Consider the following 12,178-nt stretch of genomic DNA (forward strand, 5'->3'; position numbering starts at 1 on the left):
AGAGACATGAGGAACAAAAGAATACAAACTTTCTAGTGGTCAATTTTTTGAAAGTTACCAAGAGAGTTCGGCCTTGATCAAAGTTGCATCTATTCATCATTTTCTCAGTATAAAATTGCTAAGTGTCAGGTTTGACTGATTTTTGCAAAAAGAGAACAGAAGTCTTTCAAAACTGTTGGTAAGAATGATTCATACTTCTTGCTTTTATGAAGAAATAATTGTGAATGTTCAATTATATTAATTTTGCTGCCTGAAATGGGTTTTAAATGCCTGTCATTTCTTTCTCAGCAAAAAAGAATATTTAATGCAATGCCAGTGGCATTCATTGATTTTAAGTATAATATTGGTTGAAAACAAATACATATATCAAGGTTACTTTATATATCTTTTTCAAACAAAATATTAATATCTTCTTCCTGTGGATGGATAATGTTGAAAAGCATCACACCTAGGTACTACCGAACTTCAAAGAAAGGATGACTCACTAGTTTTTTGGGTGGAGGAAGGGTTCATTTACCAGACCCCAATTTGGTGATTGTAGATCATTGAACTGCATTGGACACTCTTCATTTGGACTATTGATAATCCTATTTATTGACTAGATTTCATGTGCAGATCTTATTTTTTGCATCTTTTGATATGTTTTAAAGGCAACATATCTTAAACTCATACTCAAAATACCCTTTTTACCCTGCCCTCTCACACAAGAAAATTATCTGGAAGTTGGAAAATGCTCCATGGAAAGTTCTGGCTGTGATACTACTTCCGGGAGACACTTCCCAGAAGAGGGTAGCTCCATAAATTGCTCTAAGTGACTGCTCTTCATTCTAGCTGTCTCCTCTCCCGTGATTAGATAAAGTGAAATAAGACTGAAGGAACATCAGCAACAGTCTTGAAGAGGAAGAGAAGTTTTAAAGGTGCAACCAAAAAAGTGGGGGGGGGAGAAGAGATCTGGAAAGATATTTGGAAAAAGAGATTGGTAGAAGAAGAGGGTTGAAAATAGAGTCCACTCACAATTAATTTGCCTTGGATGTGCATGGAGGGGACACCTGAATTTTGTTTTATTTTGTGTTGCCATGAACGGGCGACACGCTCCCTTCTCCACCACCTAACTCCCCGAATTACAGCACCTCGGCCAGCAGCTTGGGTTCTATTTACGTATTAGATCTTGGGCAGTTGTCCAGTTCCCCCATTCTGGGGCCACCTCTAGTTACATCTATGGTGATGGCCCCTTGGGGTTTCTACAGTCCTGTTGCCATGGAAACAGTTTCCGCAGGATCTAAAATCTTAGGAAAAATGCCTAAAGGTTTCAAACTTTGCTTCAAATCCAAAATAAACCTTTCCTTGGTCTAACCCATTTAATTTTTTTTAAAATTAATTTATGCCTTAAATAATAAATTATTTAAAAATAAAGTCTCTCTTACCCAAACTGCCGGGGGAAAAAACATACTTTTCCTTCTATTTGAGCAATTTTGTATATACTTTACGGAAGCTGGATATGAGAAATTCTCTAGGCTTCCAGTTCTGAGAATTTTCTTAGAAGGAGCTTTACATTCTCAGACAGAATGTGATGTTGGCTCCATTCTTAATCACATCAATATCAAGGTTAGTAGCACAGGGATGTATTATCTGTTAACAAATGACCGCAAACTTATTATAATTCTGTCATCAGTCTGACATGGGACCCACTGGGCTGGTATCCATGTATGGGTAAAGTTGTGTTCTTCCTGGAGGCTCTGGGAGGCATCTGTTGCCCTGCCTGTTCCAACCTCTAGAGGGCACCTGCACTCCTTGGCTCCTGGCCACTTCCTCCATCTTCAAGGTCAGCAGTGCAGAATCTCTCTCATCTTTCTCACATCTCTTTCTCTGACCACGACTGGGAAAAGGGTCTCCACTTTTAAGGATGCTCTGAATACACTGTACCCACCCAGATAATCTAGGACAATCTCCCCCATCTCAAGGTCCTACACGTTGGCATCTACAAAGTCCCTTTTGACATGTAACATATTTACAGCTTTCCCTGATTAGGATATGTACCTTTTTGGAAGGCCACTATACCTATAGAGAACAAATCTCAGGAAATCTTTGTAGTAAACATGAGACTATGAAAAAGACAGCAAACCAATGGTTATAAGATTTAGAAAAAGTGGACAAATGGATACTGACCTACTAATCACAGGGACTGCTGACAATTCTCCTGGTATGTGTGACTTCAGATACTCTATCTAGGCCCCACCTCTTTGCTCTCCAAAAGATAGTTAGAAAGTAAAAGGAAGGAAGACATTCGGTGCAAGCAGTAAGAAGGAAAGCAGATCAGACTATATTAACATCAAAGGAGAATTCAAGATAAGTAGTTTTACCAAAAATAAGGAGGGATTATTTAGGGCAGTAAAAGTATCCATTTAGCAAGAAATCATAACAACCCTGCTATAAACTGAATGTTTGTGTCCCCACACCCCCAAATTTATGTGTTGAAATCCTAATTTCCAATGCAAAGGTATTTGGAAATTGGGCCTTTGGGAGGTAATTAGGTTTAGATGAGATCATGAGGATGGGGCCCCCATGATGGGAATAGGTGTCCTTATAAGAAAGGTCTCTCATATACCCCTACTCTCACGCTCTATCATTTGCCATGTAAGGACAGAGCAAGAAGGCATCTGTCTGCAAACCAGGAAGAGAGTCCTCACCAGGAACCAAATCATCCAAGCACCTTGATCTTGGACTTCCCAGTCTCCAGACTGTGAGAAACAAATTTCTGTTGTTTAAGTCACCCAGTCAATGGTATTTTTGTTATAGCAGCCTGAACTAAGACAACTCCAAATATGCATGCATCAAATAAAAGCTTCAAACACATGAAGCAAAGTAGGCAGAACTAAATAGGGAAACCCATAAATATTGGTCAATATTTTAACAAGCAGAGACAGTAATTAGTATGGAATCTGAAAACATGAACACTATCAACCAGCTTAACTTGACATTCACAGAATCCCATACTCAATAACTTGTCTATATTGATGTACTTTTCAAATGCACATGGAACCATTTACCAAGATAGATTATATCTGTATTTTTTTATGCTGGGTCATGAAACAAGTTTTAAAACATGTTAAAGGACTGAAATAATATAGAATATATTCTCTGACTAAGAAGGAATTAAAGTTGACAACTAAAAGATATTTACAAAGCTTATAAATAGTGATTAGGCAACATACTTCCATATAACCCATGGATCAAAAAAGAAAAAATTTATATGGGAAATTCAAAAGCATTTCAAACTGATCAGTACTGAAAACACAACATATTAAAATATACTGGATTCAGCTAAAGCAGTGTATCAATGGAAACTTACAGCTTTAAGTGCTAATATTAGAAAAGAAAGATTTAATATCAATGATATAAGATTATACCTCATAAAGGAAGTAAAGAGAAAATTAAATACAAAGAGGGGAAAAAATAAGAGATTAGGATATGACAATTAAAAAATCATAAAGAACTGATATATAGTCATTGTTGGTTTTTCCATTTGTGGAACTTGTGCTTCCTGTTCCTGTAAACTCAGGCACTGTCAGATAACAGATCCTTGTTCTTAGGGAGAATGCACCAGGGAATACCATAAAGCTTTCAGCGAACTTGAAGCTATCATTATCACCTGGTCATTTGGGTCTCCTTTTACCAGGGAGCCAAACAACAGAGGAAAAAGTTACCATGCTGGTGGGAGTAGTTGTCACTGACTACCACAAGGAGTTAGAGTTAGTGCTGCACAATCAGGAAAGAAGGAATGTATCTAGAAACTGAGGGATTCCTTGGAGCATCTCTTGGTGCTTCTATGCCTGGTAACAATGGTCAACAGGCAACTAGAGGAAATGGCCTGACAAAGGCAAAGCGACTGACTCAGACCCTCGGTGAAGACCTGTGTTGCCCCTACCAGAGAACAATCTAGATCAGCCAAAGTGCCACCCAGAGTGAAGGAGAATCAAGACTGGGTGCAGGAGGACAGAGATGAAGATGATGAATGTCAACTATGGCCTCAAGACCAACAGGGTTTGGAGCTTGTTCCACTAACTATTTTGTATTAAATCTTTGTGGCATTTTTCGTTGGCTACCACCATGAAGGGACTTTGGGACAGATGGGACTTCAAAGGGAAGGAGGGTGTGAACACACTGAAGGTGAGCTGTTAATGGCTATCAAGTGTGTGCCACTTCAGGTTCTTTCAGCCCCATCTCTGTCCCTAGTCGCTGCTACAGAGACCAGTTCCAAGGAAGAGTTGACTAGTTTTGCATAATCTCGCTTCCAGCCAACACTGCATTCCTCTTTCTCCTGCCCTGGGCTTCTCTGATGTGATGGCATGGGCCTCCCATGGGAATGCCGTTGGCACTCAAGCATGTATAACCTGCAAATGAGCAGGGGTGGGAGGGGGTTAATGCTTGAGGGGCCAGCATTGAACAATAGGCACAGCAGGAGCCCATTGATAAAGCCTCTTTCATTCTCAGCTAAACTATCCAAGGCACATTTCTTAAGCCCCCTCAGAAGGTCCTGTGTGATAGAGTCCCCACTGTGCTGGTCAACTTAATAAAAACACGTTGCTGTATTGACTTTTCTTCCTTCTCTGTTTCACTTTGTCTGCCCTTCACTTCTGCTCCCTGGGATCACCTCCCAAATGAATTGCTTTCACACTTGCTTTTGTCTTCGCGCCTTTGCTTTGGGGAAAACCCAGTTTAGGACACCACTGATCTTCATAACAGAGAATTAATTTCCTCTGGCCACCCAGAGCTGCATTCATTCTTAACTTTCTTTAGAAATAATTCAATGCAACTGGGAGTCAGTGTGCTTGGATAAGGCAATCCCTCTTTGGAGAATTAAGACTGGCAGTTTTCCCCAGGGAAGACTTTCTTCTCTGTTGACATCATTGCTAATGGTCCCATTTTGGCCTCTGGTTTTGTTTTCTTTTAGGAGTTTGAAATAAGATGCCCAACTTCTTTGAAACAAACAAGCAAAAAAACATCTACTTAGTCTTTTCACATTAACCCTGCCCAGAAGGTGCCTGGTAAATATCCAGGATTTAGCAAATAACCAGTATATGAAAGAATTCTCCTTTATCCTTTAGTTGCTGCATTTATTTTCTTTGCTGTTTCACAGAGTCTCGAAATCTTGTTTTCTTCCCTTTAAATGACAGCCTATTTTCTTTGGCACATCCCCAAGAATACAGCAACAGTCAAACTCACTGCTATGTGAAAGCGCTGTATTTATTTAGAAGTTACTCAGAAGGCCGTGAGAGTAGGAGACCTGGATTGTAGGAAGTAGCCCCAGGAAACTCAGTGTATTTTCTTTCCTGTCTTTTTGCCAGGATGCCAGTTTTTTTTCTTGGCCAATAGTAATTTGCAATAAGGTCAAGATTCATGCTAGTTGGAATCTCATAGGATATCAGTCACTTTGCTTTCTTATAAGCAATTGCTTACCCTTACAAAATGGAACATTGAGGGGGAAATGACATATTTAGCTCAGGGTTCTACATGACAAATCGGTTTTGATAATCTTCCCAGATTAATTCTGGGAGAGTAGACACCATAACAAAGACAAAGAATGGACTACATACATAGACATCCATCATACTCGAGGAGAGATTCAGTCTGTGTTAAAAACAGAATAAACTTCAAAAGAATACAGCAACTGCTCCCAACTGACCCATAAAGAGAATAGAAATTAGAAATCGAATGCTAAAAATCAGAAGGCTTAGGAGTGAATTTGAGGACTGATATGTAGACATTTTCAACAAAGTGTAGCTCATTAAATGGTGACTGACAGTGTGTTTTTGAAGTCATCAAAGGCTAGAAATCGAGATTGCTCAAATTGGACAGATGGTAGGATTCTGTAACATTGGTCTCGGGGTGGGGAATGCGTTCAGAAAGGGGGTAAAATTTGCGCCACTTTTAGCTTCCCTATCAAAATTAGGAAATTTTCTGAGCATTACAAATAACCTTCAAAAAGACTGTTCCATCTTCCAGAGACCAGAATTTAAGAGGCAAAAAAACATGAAATTTCCCAGGTTCAATTCTCCCATAAGATTATAGACAGTGAAAAGTAATGACTGAGTTATCATTAGTGTCAGCAAGGAGCCCTTTAGGAAACATGTTGCAGTTTTAGAGACCAAATGCCATAGTAATCTTACTTTCTCATTTCACCGCCATGATAGCCCTTCAGCAATTAAAAGTTAAAGAATAAAATCATTATATTTAAAAATTCAGTTGTCAATTAAGACAAACAGTATTTAATTCCATGACAAATTCAGTGGAATTATTTTGCATTGTATAAATAAGATAGCGGGCTTTTTAACAGAATTTTTCATTTTTTAGCTGGAAGTATAGGCGTCATACACAGATTCAAAGGCGGAACAGAATGAGCCGATGACCACGAAGCTTACCATTTCCACCAAGGATAGATACAAGAACATCCCAGCAGTGACCGTGAAGATCCAGTCTTGAACACATGGATCAGCTGACACTGAAAGGCCAACGTATAGTCCTATGAAGGCAGTTAGAGCACTTATGAAATTCATCAGGATGGCAGTCTTGATAGAAAGTCCAGAGCTTAAGAGCACTGCAAAGTCTCCTGAAGTTTAAGGGAAAGAGAAAATATAATCATCATTTAACTGATGACGGCTTTGGAAAAAGTAACGTGCTATTAGGCTGTTTCAAATGTCAGCAACTGGAACCAATTTTATAAGTAAAGTTGAATGATCAGTTAATAAAATGCTTTCCTATTTTTCTCTAAGATTCATAGCCAATTCATGATACTATTAGGAAGTTGCATTTCAAGAGCTCTGTTCCTTTCATTGCTCCTAAAGGTAGCTTATATAAAGAGGTCTGTGACACACTCTTTAGTTTCTGATATCCTGTGACTTTTTAGATAAATATAAAATAAAGTCACTTGCTGTCCCAGGGTTTCTAAATCTTTGGGCTTGGAAACTTGCTAGGTGAAATCACAACAGTATATGAGCTTTTATTATTCATTTGTGCATGAACTGCTAGGGGAAAAGAAAACTACTTAATAGATTTTTAAATAATTGCAAAAGTTGGTTATGAAAACAAATTTTTCCTTTAGAAAATGGTTTTACTGACTTGATGATTATAGGAAAACAAGCTTATTCTCTGCACCTTACCTCTGAAAGAACATTGACCTATTAGTAAATCTGAGAGCAGCCATTTCTTGGTTTCAGGGGTTGAGACTGAAATGTAATAAAGAGACAGCCAGGGGGACTCAGTTTCATAGTTCCATTACATAATTGGTCCTATGAACAGATCTTGAAACATCTTTGCTGGCCTGCTGCAGACTGTCATTGTGTGGTCTGGGGTTGAGGACCAGAGTCTACACCACTGTCATAGTAGCTAAAGTCGGGACCATAGATTCGGGGTGGCTTCCAGACCATGCATTTTAATGCATTCAGGAAGGATTTTGGATAAACTGTTACAAGAAGGATGGGTCAAAATGAGTCAGTGGCAGGACTTTTAGCAAGGGACATGAAGCACAAAAAGGCAAGAGTGCCCAAGGGCCTGTGTGGGCCTGAAGTGGAAGCAGAGAGACTGCTGAGTCCTCTTCCCTGGGGCATTTGTGTGCCAGACCAGCCTCTGTAATTCTGAGTCCGTTTCAGAAAATGTCCATTTTAACCCACCTTGGTTCCTGGGAGGCATGATTGGAATTACAGGGCTATTAAGATTATCCAGAAAAAGAGTCCCACGTGCATCTGCACCACACACCTGTCATTTCGATGTTATGCTTGGCTTTCAACATTTTATCTAAATCAGGTTGACGAAACCATGGTTTGGTTTTAATTTAAATGTTATCTTGCTGACATAATGGGTGAAGTTCCCCTCTCAATATTTTCCTATATTTAATATGCAGGTTTTCAAGTCCTTGCCAAAGTTCTTTCAAATGAGGTTTCTCTGAATGACTCTGTCCAGAATGCAAAAAGAGTCATTTCTGGCCCTGGGAAAGATGATAAAAGAGACTAATTCGATTTTATCAAGATACGGGAATTTTTTTTTTCTAGTGTTCTTCCTCTTCTAGTTTAAATAAATTATAAACAGAAAGCATTCATGTTTTAATTGTAGGTCAGAAAAAAGAACCACACTAAACCATAGCTAGAAATACATATGACTCTTTCAACAAGCAGGGAAGAGTGATTCCACTGTTGCACTCACCCATTTCGTGTGGAATTTCATGACACAAGATAGCAACTGTGGTGGTCATTCCTGACTCAGATGAAGATGAGAAGGCTGCTCCTATCACTAGGCCATCTGCAAAATTATGCAGGCTGTCCCCAACCAGAATCATTATTGCCAACAGGCTAATGGCTTTGCCTAAAGAACCAAACGAAGGTGCAAGAAGCATTAATAGATCATTGTACATGTTACAGAATCCTTCCAATCCAACCAACTTTCCCATTCACCCTTGATGTTCTTATATTGCATTTGATCACATAACCCCCTTCGTTTCAGCTTTCAAAGTGAGTACTAGAGATATAGATATGGTAACCAACATGCTTAAATGTATGGGCACTGCTTTTCTAACTGGTCTAACTAATGAGATAAAGTAGCGAACATCCACACATAACTTATCATCTTGTTCAGCTATGTCGAAAGAAGACAATAAAAACAATGTTATAACCTCCCAAAATTCTACTGATGACCTTTCCATCTGTGTCTTTTGTAATGCATTTTAAAATAATTTGAGAACTTTGCTATAGACTGAATGTTTATGTCCCTTCCAGAAGTTGTACGTTGAAACTTATTCCCCTCGTGTGATCGTTCAAGGAGGTGGGCCCTTTGGGATGGGATTAGTGCCTTTATAAAAGAGATGCCAGAGAGCTCCCTCTCCCCCTCAGCCATGTGAGGACGCAGCAGGAAGGCGCCATCTTTGAACCAGAAAGCAATCCCTTGCCTTGCACCTTGACCTTGGACTTCCGGCTCCAGAGCCATGAGAAAGAGCCATCTAGTCTATGGTCATTTGTAGCAGCCCGAATGGGCCAAGACAAACCTCCCTGTGGAATGTCATTAAAACAGAGTCTATTTTCCAAAACTGTTCCCCTGAGTAAGATTGTTCCTGGTTTAATCTGCAGTAGTGTACTTTCCTGGGTTAATCTTCCTGTGGCCACTGTGTGGTTGCTTTCCCTTTTGTGATAGTGCTAGTGACTTTCCGGAAGTGCCTCATTCACTCCGCAATGGCGATCACAATAGAATCAGGACCAATTCTTCTTGGCCCCAAAGTTAGCTTTGGAACAATTACTCAATGTTCTTGTCTTTCTGCAACATACCTTTCAGTACTAGACCAGTTAGATATTGAACAAAATAATGAGAAGCTTTCATTTCCATGAGATTTTGTTACATCATACATGCTATCTGATCAGAAGAGAGTCAATGAAATAATTTTGATCATAATTGGGTTCAGGTTTTTAATGGACAAATTACTGTTTTGATAAACCTAAATTATATATTAGTATAACCCAATTATAGGGTTGACTGACTCACAAACACAAAAAGTGTGTTGTGGATAACACTTATTCTGGCAGTAATCTGCCTAGGTGCACCTTTTGATCAGGATAGTCATTAATCAATTGTCATAGTCTAAAACCTCATTAATTACCCAGCTGAATATATACTGTGTGACAGGTGTAAGTAGTAGCTGTTCTTACTGTTAGAACTGAATACATTATTTTAATACCTATGCTGAATAAAAATAGAAAAATGTTACCTCCAGGTTTCTAACTGTTATATGGTCTAAGACTGCAAGGGGGATGGTGTTATGATTTTGTTTGCTATTTTATTTGGAGAACATGTGATTCATTTTATATCCCACACCATAAAATAAGAAACTTCAGTAAACAGCAGATATAACCCAGATTATCATCTAGGAGATAGCTACCTTGACTGTGATGCAAAGGTGTCCTGTGCATTTTACTTCAAAAATCATTGGAATTTAGAAATATCACTGTAAGACTGACTTATATCCTTCTTGTGGTTTACTAATTTATTTTATCTTTTGTTAAAAATGGGCAGATTTCAAGCAACAGTCATAAAAACACAATCAATGCAGAATTATTGAATTCAGGGAATTTTTACTGGCATTGTCTGGAAACTCTCAGAGTCTAGTAATGCTACCAGGTCACTTAGCTGTTAATGCCAATTTTCAGAAATAAAACTCTTCTTTGTGAAAATAAAATTTAAAAAAACATTCAAAATGATACATTTGACAACATCGCAGCAAGCGAATAAAATTGTGATTTCCGCATGCCTATATGTAATGTTGATATTAATAGCATATATTTCAATGGAAGAGTTTTGGCCAATATATATTCTGCTAGGAAACAGTGTGGCCTATTTTTGCTGCCTATTATTTTGTTATCTCCAACTGTGGGTTTCTAAATGTCAGATCATGGATATGTAGCAAGCCACGAGGCAAATATACACATTTGCATGTAAGCCACAAAGAACACATTATGCATATCTTAAAATAATTTAAGCCTTATTCAGTGAAACATAAGACAAGCATTCGCTGGTAATTTAATATGCTCGTAACAGAATTATCTATAATATTTTGCCTTTACTCATGTACCTGGAAATCATATTGAGCTTCACATTTCTGAACTATCAGAGGTTTTCCATAGTGAAATATAGGCTGGAAGTGGAATCATTTTGCTTTTTGTTTATTTAAATCAGACTGTGGATAGGATTTTTGTATCCTGTCTTTTGAAACACAAATTCTACCAATGAGGTAACATGAAATAAGTAATCAAATATTTGAAGCTAATTCAATATGTCCCTGGCAAAAGGAAAGTTGAGTAATCTGATTTGGATTTGTTCACTATTCATGGCGTATGCCAAGCTTGACAGGAGTAGGAAGATAGGAGGCCTGTTTGAATAAGACCATCATTCTCCCTGATCTAGCATCCACTCTCTGGCTCTCTGCTCCTAATCAGACTTGCCTTCTTTTCTCCTTCCTTTTTTCCAAAGGGAAAGTGGAAAAAAAAAATGTCTATTGCACACCTACTATGTGGCATACATTCTAAAATTACTCTTGAAACTAAAAACGTAGAAGGAAAAATATTAATGATGTTCTTAAAGCAGAAATAGAATATATAATTACATATTCTGAATCAAATATATTACATGACTTATTTTATCTGAAACATTTAGAATAGTAGTCATTACAATAGTGTTTGTTCTTAACAGTATTTCTATTCCCATGACGTTACAAACTACGGATAAAAACTACGCTTATTCCATTCCCCAGTCCATACACAGCACCTGAAACATGGCACATCTTCAAACATTTCTTGGATAAAATGAAAGAATATGTGCAAATGCATCGATGTATGAATGAATGAGCACAAAGAAACTGTTGGTTCGTTAGCATTTCTTCAGTTCCCCAATGCTAAAGCTTACTAGCTATATAATGCTGATCATGACTTAACCCTTCTAACTATTGGTTTTTTCATTTGTGTAATTCCGATAATATTTATTTCCACTCCCTCAATGACAATATCATCAACGAGACATTTACAGCGATGGAATTTTAGTAGACTGTGACAGAAGATGAAAAACCAATGATGTGTCCACACTCCCTAGTGAAGTAAAAGTCTCCATCATCACACAAGAATGATTGAAAAGGAGCCTGATAAACATGTATGTATTCACACAACTGAAGTTTTCAGGGGACCAATTTTAAACGATTGGGGAAAACATCAATTTTTAAAGAATGGGGTAAAGTTGGTGTGAATGTGTAGTACATTTGAGGGATGGATAGAAATTGGTCTTTATTAAAAATCTTACTGCAAAGTTGTTAATGAAAGACATACTCAGTATGAAATCTACATGGTGTTGACATATTTATTTTACAACAGACATAAACGTTTTCTATGGCACCTTCTACAGGTAAAGTTTAACTTTTGTAAAATTTGTACTCACATTTTCTGCTGGAGGCTGTTACACTGTCTATGGGAATTTCAGCTGCCTGTGAATCTTCTGGGCCTCTCTGTTTTAAATTAAAAAACAACTGATGAAAGATAAGTAATGGTGATCATCTTATTGAAAAAATGAAACATCTGAAGAGTTATGTTGACTTTTAGAAGACATTTTAATACTCCAGGTGTATATTAGAACCTCTAAGTTTCATAGATGACACACA

The 12,178-nt window shown here is 38.0% G+C and overlaps 1 protein-coding gene across 1 annotated transcript in view; it reads right to left on the reverse strand.

The window, feature by feature from the left end:
* Nucleotides 1-6,347: 6,347 nt before the first annotated feature.
* The window catches only part of SLC39A12 (solute carrier family 39 (zinc transporter), member 12), a 55,125-nt gene continuing 49,294 nt past the window's right edge, over nt 6,348-12,178 (reverse strand). The window contains exons 8-10 of the mRNA XM_012660896.1: nt 11,959-12,025; nt 8,197-8,355; nt 6,348-6,607 (exon numbers count right to left, since the gene is read on the reverse strand). Of these exons, the coding sequence (XP_012516350.1) occupies nt 6,348-6,607; nt 8,197-8,355; nt 11,959-12,025 (486 nt within the window). The remainder of the gene's footprint in view (nt 6,608-8,196; nt 8,356-11,958; nt 12,026-12,178) is intronic.

Source organism: Propithecus coquereli, unplaced genomic scaffold (assembly GCF_000956105.1).
Source record: "Propithecus coquereli isolate 6110/MARCELLA unplaced genomic scaffold, Pcoq_1.0 Scaffold69, whole genome shotgun sequence".
NCBI classification, from domain to species: Eukaryota; Metazoa; Chordata; class Mammalia; order Primates; family Indriidae; genus Propithecus; species Propithecus coquereli.